Source organism: Orcinus orca, chromosome 13 (assembly GCF_937001465.1).
Source record: "Orcinus orca chromosome 13, mOrcOrc1.1, whole genome shotgun sequence".
In the NCBI taxonomy this organism is placed as follows: Eukaryota; Metazoa; Chordata; class Mammalia; order Artiodactyla; family Delphinidae; genus Orcinus; species Orcinus orca.
This window is the reverse complement of record NC_064571.1, coordinates 13,892,137-13,905,633: the sequence shown is the minus strand read 5'-3', so window position 1 is coordinate 13,905,633 and position 13,497 is coordinate 13,892,137. Positions and strand designations below refer to the sequence as shown.

The 13,497-nt window shown below is 45.6% G+C and overlaps 1 protein-coding gene and 1 non-coding gene across 4 annotated transcripts in view; one reads left to right on the top strand and one right to left on the bottom strand.

The window, feature by feature from the left end:
- Positions 1-13,497, bottom strand: part of POLR1A (RNA polymerase I subunit A) — a 76,283-nt gene that overhangs the window by 57,933 nt on the left and 4,853 nt on the right. For all 3 annotated transcript variants that reach the window (XM_004271599.3, XM_033431370.2, XM_033431371.2), the window contains exons 2-7: positions 10,960-11,164; positions 9,464-9,613; positions 7,937-8,044; positions 6,305-6,390; positions 5,812-5,915; positions 521-607 (exon numbers count right to left, since the gene is read on the bottom strand). In XM_004271599.3, coding sequence (XP_004271647.1) covers positions 521-607; positions 5,812-5,915; positions 6,305-6,390; positions 7,937-8,044; positions 9,464-9,613; positions 10,960-11,164 — 740 coding nt within the window. The remainder of the gene's footprint in view (positions 1-520; positions 608-5,811; positions 5,916-6,304; positions 6,391-7,936; positions 8,045-9,463; positions 9,614-10,959; positions 11,165-13,497) is intronic.
- Positions 1,886-1,958, top strand: TRNAE-CUC (transfer RNA glutamic acid (anticodon CUC)). Its single transcript has one exon. It is a non-coding gene; the product is annotated as a tRNA-Glu (tRNA).

The window sequence follows — 13,497 nt, the reverse complement described above, 5'->3', positions numbered from 1 at the left end:
TCATTACACAGCAGTTACATTCAGTGTTCCAGAACACACTCTCAGAGGGTGGGTGATATGTGGGCTTTTCTTATAAATTCAAAGACTAATGGAAGACTTTCCTATTTGTAGGGAATTAAAATGTATGAGAATCCTAATTTAATAAAAACAGAGTTCATTTTTTTGATTCACAGAAGGAATTCCCATAGAAACCTTAAAAAAAAAAAACCAACTTTTATTTATGGGCATTTAAAATAAAGTGAGTTACACTGAACCTTCGAGACATATGTCAAACCGTATTAGGCGATGCCCACCTACAGCTGTCACTTAATGACCAGGCTCAGTTACAGTCACTGTCAAGTTCATGCCTTCCCCACACTATAAGGCATCAACAACAATGTACCCTGAAGCCTGCCCCAAATCTACTGTTCGATTTCAGGAGAGATCCACAAGAATAACAATTGTGAAAGCATAAAAATAAAAAGGCAGGGTAAGTGAGTCCAGGAAAGCAAAGGGCTATTTCTTTAGGCTGGTACAGCACCTTCATTATTCCAAAGAGCCGTGAGATGTTCTTGAGCGCTGGTGGGTGTCAAGTATCCTCGTTTTCCCATCTGAGCTTCCTCAATTCCTGGAGCCGAAGAGGGGAATCAGAGCACAGTAAGTTAATTACAGGCACTCCCTCCTTAATGGGATTTATCAAGTCTTTTCCCCACCCTGCCAAGCCTGCAATCTAACCACAAAAATCAATCTCTAGGACAGCATACTCTCTGCTCTGAATTTTTTCCCCTTTAATCTAATTTCTAAAGTAATGAAAACCATATAACTAGTGTATGAAATCTAAAAAAGTAGAGCCAAAGGGGAAAAAAAAATCACCCACGATTTCATCATGTTAACACGATTACCACTTTTATATATTCTTTTCTGGTCCTTTGGTTTATACAGTTTTAGATCATTATAATCTCAGGTGTGGATTTATTTTGTACTACTTTGTTCATTTACTGTCATCTTGTGAGCATTTCTGCATGTTGCCCTATAGCTTTTGCCCTATAGTCTCACCATCATTTTTTTTTTTTTTAACCCAGACTGAAACCTAGTCCTTTGTCTCTATTTTGTCTATTTTCCCAAGAGATGTCACTGTTCCAGAAAATAACTTAAATATCCTTGGAGTGGAGGTAGTCTCTCTCTTCCTACTGGGATGTCTTCTTGGCTCCTTTCCCAAACTTGGCATTGAGACCGAGACCCAAGAACACGAGCACAGTGCCCACCCACGGCATGGGGCTGATGGGGTTGGCGAAGAGGATAACAGAGGCCAAAATGGTGAAGAACTTTCGAGTTGTGGTGATCATGGAGCAGGTCAGGGGACCAAAATACACAACTGTCATGAAGATGAAGCTCTGGCCCAGGGCACTAGTCAGGCCAATCACCATCATCTTTAATGGCTGCATGATATCCCTCGGAGAGGATGCTTCCCGAGTGACTGAACCACACTGCGATAGCTGGATATCTGAGTTGATCCCAATCTTTTTACTACTACAAGTTACACTGTGATAAACAGCTTTATGCACATGGCTTTTACCAGAAAGCTTCACAGCAGAATTATGGATAAATGAGGATGAATATTTTTATGGGTAAACGTATACTCAATTTCTTCTTACAGATATCTTGCTGGTGCGTAAGAAGTAGTTTCATTTTGGTCTCTCAGATTAAGCAAGATCACTCTGGGATAATGTTTATCAGCTATACCCAGAGTAAGACAGAAAAATCACACTTGGGGCTGCCATTCAGGAGGTGTGGCCCCAAGCACTGAGATGATTAACAAAGATAAGTAAGTAATGTGACAGTCTAGGTTCAAAACTATCAACTTCTTTTGGAATACATTCACTGAAATTAAATATTGCTTGGGAATTCCCTGGAGGTCCAGTGGTTAGGACTCCGCACTCTCACTGCTGAGGGCCCAGGTTCGACCCCTGGTCAGGGAACTAAGATCCCACAACCTGCACAGGGTGGCCAAAAAAATTTTTTTTAATTGCTCAGTATTCTTTTTTTATGTACTTATCAGGGCAGGAACTGTGACTTGTCTGTGCTCCTAACACCTAACAGTATCTAGGACCCAGCAGATACTAAATTTTCACTGGCTTGAATACACATGTTCGAAATATCGTAAGATAAACTATATTTAAAAAACCCTACTCTTCTGCTTTTTTCCACGTTTGTAAAATCCAGCTTCATTCCACCTCCAATTCACTACTTGGTTTCTTTACCAACTGCAGAAGACACGTCACTGAAAGTTTTTAGAGAAATCTGTAACTTGGAGAACAATTAATAGATGTACCATAATTTAATTACTCTCCATTAAGAGGCACTGAAGTCATTTCCAATTTTAAACGACTTAATACTGTGGGCATGCCTAATTCTTAGGATAAAATCATTAAAGTGGAATTGCTAGGTCAAGAGTTTACACGTCTAAAATTTTGATTCCTATAAAAGCAAAACATTTCAACTCACTAATGCAACTGAAGGAAATGTGGGGAATGCAATGAAGAGAGGCTCTGACCTTCAGGGATAAACCACAGAGTTAGAAAGCTATGTGCGTTCAGTGGAGAGAAAAGACCCCATTAACCTAAAGAACCATTTTGCAGGCACTTTTTTTTTTTTTTAAGATTATGAATGTTTATTTTTTTATTTTATTTTTTTGCTGTACGCGGGCCTCTCACTGTTGTGGCCTCTCCCGTTGGCGGAGCACAGGCTCCGGACGCGCAGGCTCAGCGGCCATGGCTCACGGGCCCAGCCTTTGCGCAGCATGTGGGATCTTCCCGGACCGGGGCGCGAACCCGTGTCCCCCGCATCGGTAGGCGGACTCTCAACCACTGCGCCACCAGGGAAGCCCTTGCGGGCACTTCTGGAAAGAACCCCGCTCTTACTAAACTGGCTTGATGAGCTGAGGAAGATGAGCTGCATCTGGCAGTGCTCTCCAGCTCCTGACCCAGAGCTGCCAGTGCAGGAAGTGACCCCACCAGTTCAGTCACAGACTAAAGCAGACTGGCGTTGTTCCCTCATTGGGTTGGAGTCAGAAGACACCTGTGGGATGCCACCTCCTCACACGGACCGCACCCTTCCTAACGGGACACTTTCGCAGCCTGCAAAAAATGAAATCTGCCTCGATGGGACCTCAGAACGGCCCTAATGTGTGTTTCGTTTAGCTCTAAGAGCTGCCATGTCAAAAACAAATGTCGGGAAGTCAAATAACTTGGGGAAGACAAGATCACAGTGGGTGGAGTACCCGGCTTTAAGAATTCTCATTTGAAAATGCTATCATCTTGGGGCTTGAGGAACACTCTGGAGTGAACGTGAATTTCACAAGCTTATGGCGCCCCTCATGGGATCACCAGTGCGTGGAGATCACTGAGGCACAGGCCTCGCTGCTTGGCCCCCTTCGATACCAGGAACGTGGCCAGACCCCTGTCCTAATGCTCACCTGCCTCCACATCACCTCCCCCTGGGGTTACTGACCTGCGTCACCCACAGCCTCCCCCAAGAGCACAGGCCACAAGGTCAGGTCTCCACTTTGGCACTGGACTCGGCCAGAGGCTGGGTCCTGGGCACGAGGCTGAGCGCCCAACAGGTAAATGTCTGCTAAATACTAAAAACCCAATCCAAAAACTATCGAAGACTAGGGCTGACTTGTTTCTAATGCACAGAATTTTGGGTGGCACGATCATATTCTCATAGCTGCAGTGAAGATTACTTCAAAGAATGGATTTGACAAAGGCTACCTAACTTTTAGATATTTGCCCCAAAGAAACAGGTATCCTCTAGATTTCTGACCATCTTTGTTCTCAATCTATGAACATTTTCTAAGGTGCCCTAAGGGCTAGAGCAGCAGTTTCCAACCTTAAAAATTAGTTTAAGGGCTATATATAGTGTAGAAAAATCCACCCTCGTGGTTTACGGTTAACCATTGAACAGGCTTTCTAAATGCATTGTGGTATACTGGATTGGATCCTGGAACATAAAAAGGGCATTACTGGATAAACTGGTGAAATTCAGATAAAGTCTGTAGTTCAGTTAATAGTGACCAATGTTAATTTCTTAGTTTTGACAAATGCACCATGGTTATCTAAGATGTTACGTTAGGGCAAACTGAGTAAAGAGTACACAGTAACTCTCTGTACCATGTCTGCAACCCTTCTATATGTCTAAAATTAGTCTAAAGTAGAAGGTTTATTTAAAAAGTAATAATAGGGCTTCCCTGGTGGCGCAGTGGTTGAGAGTCCGCCTGCTGATGCAGGGGACACGGGTTCGTGCCCCGGTCTGGGAAGATCCCACATGCTGCGGAGCAGCTGGGCCCGTGAGCCATGGCCGCTGGGCCTGCGCGTCCGGAGCCTGTGCTTCGCAACGGGAGAGGCCACAACAGTGAGAGGCCCGCGTACCGCAAAAAAAAAAAAAAAAAAAAAGTAATAATAAACACATTTGCTATTGCTATGGTCTCAATGTTTGTATTCCCTCAAGTTTCATGTGTTGAAATCCTAACCCCCCAAATGGTGGTGTGTTAAGAGGTCGGACCTTTGGGAGGTGATTAGGTCATGAAGGTGGAACTCTCGTGACTGGGACTGGTGCCCTTATGAAAAGACCCCAGCAGAGCTCCCCTGCCTCTTTCCACCATGTGAGGTTACAGGGAGTAGTTGGCTGTCATTGAGGAAGTGGGCCCTCACCAGACACCGAATGTGCCAGCACCACAACCCTGGACTTCCCAGCCTCCAGAACTGTGAGAAATACACATCTGTTGTTTATAAACACCACTCGGTTTATGGTACTTTTGTTACAGCGGCCAAAATGGGTAAGGCAGTTACTTACTCCAGGCCTTGCCACAGTCCTCAATGCAAAAGACAGATCATGCAACTCCAGGAAGAGAACTTACTTCCTTGCCTATTCTGTGTTCTTGAATTCTGGAATAAGGTTTAGAAACAATATGCTACAGACTTTTGCACATGAAATTTCCTCAACTCTGGGCAAGAAGTTCTGTCGCTGCCACTACATAGAGTTGGAAACCCAAGGTCCAAGAAGAGACCTTCTCTAAGCCCCTCAGAATAAGCAGCAGAGTGAGGTGTCCATCACAGGTGATGCTTTTCCCACCCTGGCACATTGACTGTATAACAAAAAACAAACGGTCAATATCTACAGAGCACGTAAGACATAGCAGGCACTGGTCTCAGTACTTCAAATGGAACACCTTATTTAACCTTCACTTCAAGAGAAAAAACAAAAAGCATCTTTAAACAAACTTACAACTACAAAAATGAAAAAGCAGGAGTACCAAGTCTCTCAAGTTTCTTCCCAGGTACCCCCAAGGGCAGAGCAGAGCTACTCCAGGGATCTGACAGGACAGTCAGAAGCAGCCTGCAGGAGGCGCTAACATTCTTTGGCTGCTCACAGCTTTTCTTTAAAATTCACCTACACTTTACTTCAAAATAAATCCACACTTGTTTGACAACAAAATGGCGTGAAATATTTGCCAGGTAAATATCTTAACTTCTTCCTCAAAAATCTTTCAAAAAACCAACCACCTGTGGCAAGAGGTGCGTCATTCAGCCTGTGAGGAGCTGCCTCGCCCTGCAGCCCAGCCGTCAGTTCTGCGCGAGAGGCCGGGGCTGGGAGCTCGCCAGGATGCCCACTGGCCCTAGGGCCTGGACACCTACCATCTGCTGGCCCACCACAAACGCGCAGCTGAGAAACACGTGGTGCGGAGGACCAGGGATCCCCAAGGCTCGGGACACGTCTGATGGTCACACGTGAAAGACATGCCGAGGGCCTCCTGGGGCCCGGCCTGCTTACCCGGGGGCTCAGTGTCCTTCTGGTCAGCTTTCCTGTGCACCATGGCCGGATACGTGATTGTCAGTTTGCTGTTGTGCTCCTTTCGGACAACTGACCGCCCGGTTCTGGACATGAGGACAGTTTTGAGGAGAGAAAAAAAACCAAACAATGTGAAATCTAAAATACGACACAAATGAACGTATCTGTGAAACAGAAGCAGACTCACAGATATAGAGAACAGGCTTGTGGTTGCCAAGGGGAATGGCAGGTGGGGGAAGGAAGGATTGGGAGTTTGGGATTAGCAGATGCAAACTATTATGTATAGGACGGGTAAACAGCACAGGGAACTATATTCAATAACCTGTGATAAACCAAAATGGACAAAATATGAAAAGGAATATATATATATATGTATAACTGAATCACTTTGCTATATAGCAGAAGTTTATACAACATTGTAAATCAACTATACTTTAATAAAATTTAAAAAAACAACAGAGGGGAAGGTACTCACTTGCAGTGGGGACATCGCTTAGCAGTCATATGTGCCTTCCAGAAGAAAGCAATAAGTTTGCTTCTGCTCTCACAGACATTTTTTACCTATTAAAAAAAGGCAAGGAAACTCAGAGTGCCATTCTGAAGACAATCCAGTAGATATTCATTTTGTGGTTTTCACCTTTTTTTGAAAAACCAGAGGAAGCCACCCCTTTCTTAAAATTTCCCACAGAACCCTAATACAGCCAAACGCTACCAATCACTGAGCGACTTCTTTCCTTAAGTTTCCTCATTCATAATATGGGAATGAGAATAATAACCACCTTACCAAGCTGTTACTAAGATAAAGACATCATGAATGCAGTGGGGGGGGGGGGCTTGGAATACAGCAAGGATCAATAAATGCTACTTTAATTTAAAACAAACCTGGACTTCCCTGGTGACACAGTGGTTGGGAATCTGCCTGCCAGTGCAGGGGACACAGGTTTGAGCCCTGGTCCGGGAGGATCCCACATGCTGCGGAGCAACTAAGCCCGTGTGCCACAACTGCTGAGCCTGCCCTCTAGAGCCCGCGTGCCTGGAGCCCGTGCTCCGCAGGAGAAGCCACCGCAATGAGAAGCCCACGCACCGCAACGAAGAGTGGCCCTCACTCGCCACAACTGGAGGGGGCCCACGTGCAGCAACGAAGACCCAACACAGCCAAAAGTAAAAAATAAATAAATTAAAAATAAATAAATAAATAAAACAAACCTCTCTGGGGACTTCCCTGGTGGTCCAGTGGCTAAGGTTCCGCGCTCCCAATGCAGGGGGCCCGGGTTCGATTCCTGGCCAGGGATCTAGATCCCACATGCCGCGACTAAGAGTTTGCATGCCACAACTAAGATGCTGCATGCTGCAACTAAAGATACTGCATGCCACAACTAAAGATCCCACATGCCACTACGATGATCCCGCATGCCTCAACTAAGACCCAGCACAGCCAAATAAATACATAAATATTAAAAAGAAAAAAAGAAACCCCTCTGGATGCAGCTGCTGCCTCCCTTGAATGGACCTCAAAGTTCTGAGGGAAGGCACATCCACAGTTAAGCTACACTAGTGGTTCTGAACTGGCTGCAAATGAGACCCACCCGGGGGGCTTTTGTACCCTCCCCTGGGGCCCTACCCTAGACCAGTTAAATCAGAATCTCTGGTGTGAAACTTGGGCATGAGGTGAATCAGATCTCAAGATGAGCCCTGCAGGTTGATTACCTAGACAACTCATTCCCTGAACAAATTAACACTTACACAGGTGTGATGGGGGGCCAGGGAGGCAGCAGTCATTTAGCAGTGTTGGAAGGAGAAAGCAGCACAGGGCGTGGGCCTTATTCTCCAGGTGAGACCGTAAGCCAGAGCATAAGCCTCACTGGATGCTGTACCCAAGCCACTAATTTCACCTAACCTTCTCCTGCAGGCAGGCATCAAAGATGAGGACCCAGTGGCTCAGGGACGGTTATGTAACTTACAAGGTCAGAGGCCTCACGAGAGGCAGAGCTCGGATTCAAACTTTGGGAAGCTAAAGGATACGCAAAAGACAGTGCAGTGCGGAGGCAACTGGGATAATTATGCTAAAAACCGAGTGTTTGGGAAACAGAGAGATAGGATAACTCACACGTGCGCCGTGGGCTCCCAGGAGGTTGTTCTGTAGGATTTTGGTTGTATATCGTTCTAACTCTTCCTGAATTTCGAAGGCAGTAGGATCAGCATTTTCTTCCAGAAACTGGAAAACAGAGAAAAAAACTGTATGATCAAAGTAAAGCAAGTGTATAATGAGCAGCAGCAGGGGGCAGCCTCTCCAAGGACGGGAGAGTTTCGTTTGAGGGGAGAGAAAGAAACCTCATGGCTGCTGTGGTGCATTTTCAAAAGTTTGGCCACACTGCTGTTAAAAAAATAAAATAAAAATTTAGACTATTCTGCTTCCAGTAGTGGTCGGCTAGATTATTCAGACCAAACCGAAAAGAACCAAGACAGGATAAATATTTTAAAAAATGTAAAGCTCCGAAGAACTGACAGGACAGTGAGGGATAACCAAGGCCAAACTGAAGGGAAAATGGGAATCCAGGTCAAAGAGCAGAGGGGCCGGGGCTGCTCTGAGGCAGGGATGCCGCACTGCACAGCTCTGGGGCAACCCTCAGGGTAGTTGTGTCCCTCCGGGGAAGATGCTGACAGACTTGTGATGCTCCCTGGAGCTGCACAACACGTTAGCCTGGCCTTGGAAACATTCTACAATCCAAAAATTTTGAACTTTTCATTTTGAAAGTCTTAAATGATAAAGCGGAGAGAAATGAAAGCTTAGAGTTAGTGCAAGGACAGGAATCTAATAGGATATCTTCCTGCCATATCGTACCCCACAAACACAGGAGGCTGGGGACCCTAAGGGCTATGTCCTTGGGAACTAGACCAGCCCTGGAACAGAACCACCTGGCTTCCCATAGCCTGCAGTGCAGTCCAGCCTTGAACATGGACGACGATGGTCCCAGGCCACCAAGCATATGGCAAAAGCAATAAGAACCCTCTCTGGAGGAAGGCAGCCAGCATCCCAGACCTCAAATTATTCCTACAAAGAATTTGCTAAGTACAATGACAAACTGTCGAAAATAAGCACACAAGGAGGATAAAGAGAGGGAGTTCCTGGAGACTAGGACAATATCTTCTTTAAAAAATTTATTTATTTATGGCTGTGTTGGGTCTTCACTGCTGCGCGCGGGCTTTCTCTAGTTGCGGCCAGTGGGGGCTACTCTTCACTGCGGTGTGTGGGCTTCTCATTGCGGTGGCTTCTCTTGTTGCAGAGCACAGGCTCTAGGCATGAGGGCTTCAGTACTGGTGGCACACGGGCTCTAGAGCGCAGACGCAGTAGTTGTGGCGCACGGGCTTAGTTGCTCCGCGGCATGTGGGATCTTCCCGGACCAGGGCTCGAACCCGTGTCTCCTGCATTGGCAGGCAGATTCTTAACCACTGCGCCACCAGGGAAGTCCTTTAATTATTCTTATGGCTTCATGTTTTCACACCTAGCTATTTGTACCCAGTCACAAGACCTAAAGCTCAAGCATTCTGCTGACTGTTAGGGGCCACACACAAATAGCTCTCGCACCCACCACTCTGGCTTGTCTGATCGCCACGACAGCCACTACCCACTTACCCTGTACTGAATTCTCTCCAGCTCGTACACTGATTGTAGGGCCCCGACTTCCAGAACTCTCAGCTGGCAGAGCAGCAGGTGAATCACAGCCCGGGGGCAAGTCAGCATGTGACAGTTTAAACAGGAACCCCGGAGCAGCAGGTAGAGTTTCTGAAGAGAGGGAATAAGAGAGACAGGATATTAGAACGTGACATAGCAGTCAAAGTGATTTTCAACGTAATAAATACTTACGATTTTTGTTTCTATGTTGTCAGTTTACTCCTTTAAGAATTCTACTTCACCCTATGTACCTGGAAAGTCCTTCTTCACCTTAAGAACTCGATAAATATTCCTCTATATGTTCTCTTACGGCTTCATTTTAATCCATTAACACTAGAAATTTACTTTGGGTCTGAGGTCGGGAACTACCTTTATTTTATTTAAATACCAAATTTAGTACTCATTTAAATACTGAAAACTTTTTAAAAAATATTTACTTATTTAGGCTACACCAGGTCTTAGTGGCAGGTGGGATCTTCACTGCTTCATGTTTAGTTGCAGCATGTGTGATCTAGTTCCTCGACCAGGGTTCAAACCGGGGCCCCCTGCATTGGGAATGTGGAGTCTTACCCACTGGACCACCGGGGAAGTCCTAAATATTGAAAACGTTTAATTAAAATGTTTCATTTAGGGCTTCCCTGGTGGCGCGGTGGTTGAGAGTCCGCCTGCCAACGCAGGGGACACGGGTTCGTGCCCCGGTCCAGGAAGGTCCCACATGCCGCGGAGCGGCTGGGCCCGTGAGCCATGGCCGCTGAGTCTGCGCGTCCGGAGCCTGTGCTCCTCAATGGGAGAGGCCACAACAGTGAGAGGCCCGCGTACCGCAAAAAAAAAAAAAAAAGTTTCATTTAAAATAATGTTTCAAATGTTTAGTATTTAACTGAGACAATTCTCTTCCCCTAATACGATTAACAGACAAAAATCATGTCCATGTACAAATCCCGGAGGCTGGGTTAACTGATGTAAGAAGCCAAAAGTGTTCAAAGTAGGACTGAACAGTAACTTCATTCTCAGCTCAGTGCTGGGCCTTCTGGAGCTCTGCTCTTCCTGCCACTAAGCAAGAGCCAACAAATCCACCTGAAGGGCTCAGGGAGGCCTGGAGAATTCCAAAGTCCTCTATTGCCAGGGAAGCCCCACCCACATTTCTGAAAGACATAAAGCCCTTAGAACAAAAGGTCTAGGGACGGATCTGAACACTTTCCCCCTGTGTAAACAGAATCCAGCTGTGGCTCTTCTCAATGGGAATCAAACTGAAGTTCCTTTAGGTAGGGCTCGAGGCCAAGCTGAATGTACTGAATTTCGCTCCTCAAGGTTTTAAGTTGCCAAGTAAAGAGCACTTTCACTCAAAGTGTCGGGAGCTGACCTCCTGAGACCCCTGCCCCAGGCAGAGGGGTGGCCCTCACAAATCCCACCCGTACCCTGAGACCCACGCGGCCAGGGTGGCCCAGGCCAGAACATACCTCGAAGAGGAGAGGGTTGTACACAGTGAGCGGGAGCTCGATGTGGCCCAGGTGCCCGGAGCAGTTGCTGAAGTCCTGCACGCAGGTGGAGCACACCTCTTTGGAGTCTGCGGGGCCCAGAGCTAGATCGTACAGGCCGTTCACCGATGGGTTCCCCAGGCTATCTAGGTACCGAGGGTTTGTAATGGACTTAACGCTTAATTTCCTAGGGAGATAAAAAAAGACCAGGTGAGACAAGGTTACCCAACTTCTAGGACATTTCCTCTTCGGCACTTACAAAGGGATGGTTTAATGTCTGTGTCTTCAGACGTGCAGACGGCTCCAGAGGGCAGACTCGGTGTCTGCCTTGCTCCCCACTGCAGCTCAGCACTTAGCCCAGAGCCTGCGCTCAACAGGTGCTCAATGAATATGTGCTGAACGAAGAGCAGTGAGTGCTAACATCTTTAAAACCCAGATTTAGTGCAAATCTTGCGCTAACCGAACACACTGGCCGACTTTATACAAAGAAGTACCGACTTACACGCCAAACGCGTCATAAGCAGCATTTAGTCTCACTTGAACCCTCTGAGATGGGCATCACTATATGCGTTTTTCAGAAGAGGAAACAGGCTCAGAGTGGTTAGTGATTTAATTCAGGTGACAAAGCCCAGAATGGTGGGGGTGTGGTGAGATATGGACCAGACCTAACCCCAAACCCACAGAGTTCAAGAAAGGGAATAATCCCAGTATGTAGGAATAGTGAATTGAGAAAAGTTAAACATAAATATGCAAACCTTTGAGAAGTATAACCTGCTTTACTAAAGGTTTCATTGCAGTATTTTATGTTTGGTTGAAAGCAGGCTCCCATAGGACACCTAACTACTTTTACTCAAATTACGTTCATGCCAAGTTTGCTTTTAAACTTTCTTTTTTTTGTAAATTAGAAAATAAAGATAATGAAATCCAAATCTCACAATGTAGAGAAAACTGCTAACAGACTTCTTTCTATGGATACATTTTTAAAAACTGTAACTGGGATCATTTGCCATTTCTAGCATTGCCTTTGTCATTTTCATTGAGCATTAAGTGTTTTCAGGTCACTAAAAATTCTTTGGAAAGATTCTGTAATTAAGAACTACCAGGGACTTCCCTGGTGGCGGAGTGGTTAAGAATCCACCTGCTAATGCAGGGGACACGGGTTCGAGCCCTGGTCCAGGAAGATCCCACATGCCGCGGGGCAACTAAGCCCATGTGCCGCAACTACTGAGCCTGCACTCTAGAGCCCGTGAGCCACAACTACTGAAGCCCGCGTGCCTACAGCCCGAGCTCCGTAGCAAGAGAAGCCAAAGCAATGAGAAGCCTGCGCGCCACAACGAAGACCCAACACAGCCAAAAATAAAGAATCACCAAATCTTTCATTATATGTCAATTAATATAATTCATTTAGCCAAACTCCACTATAAGTAAGCTCATGCCACCTATCTGTATACAGATTTTTGTATAGCATAATTCAATCTTTTAACTATTTCCTAAAAATATAATTAGTTCCTTGGTGAAGGGAAATCCTTGAATCAAAGGGGGTGAACTGTTCTGTTTTGTTTTCTGGCTTCCTGCGTGGCTTGCAGGATCTTAGTTCCCCAACCAGGAATTGAACCCAGGGCCCCTGCAGTGGAAGCTTGGAGTCCTAACCACTGGACTGCCAGGGAAGTCCCAGGGTGAACTGTTTTGAAGCTCTTGATATATTCTGCCATATTGCAGTCCAGAAAACATGGGCTAACAATAGATTGTCTGTTTGTCCTAACCAGCACTGAGTCTTAGCACTTAAAAACTTTCCAAATTTAAGGTGAAAAAATGCCACCCACTGTGACGTTAAATTTCTTTTTAACAGAAATTAGAATATACCTTTTTTTTTTAATTTTTAAAGTTTTTTTTTTTTTTTTTTTTTGGTGGTACGCGGGCCTCTCACTGTTGTGGCCTCTCCCGTTGCAGAGCACAGGCTCCGGATGTGCAGGCCCAGCGGCTATGGCTCACGGGCCCAGCTGCTCCGCGGCATGTGGGATCTTCCTGGACCAGGGCACGAACCCATGTCCCCTGCATCGGCAGGCAGACTCTCAACCACTGCGCCACAAGGGAAGCCCTAAAATTTTTTATTGGAGTATAGTTGCTTTACAATGTTGCATTACTTTCTGCTGTACGGCGAAGTGAATCAGCATCCCACCCACCCCCTTCCCTGTCACATTAATCAATCGTTTCATTATGTTTTGTTTTAAAGGCCATTTTGGTCCTTTACTTAATTAAAAAAATAAAATTTAACTCATTTTTAAGTTAAAATCTTAACTTTTTTTATTATTGTCTACGTGAGCTCCTTACATATGAGGACATTAACCTTTTTCCTTGGTGGCAAATACTTTCCTAGCTTGTGATGTCTTTTGTCATTTTTCACAGGTGAAAGTTTATAAATTCTTCGAACAGCTTTGTTGAGCTGTAACTCACGTACTATACAATTCGTCCATTTGAAGTATACACTCGGTGTTTTTTAGCATATCCACAGAGCTGTGC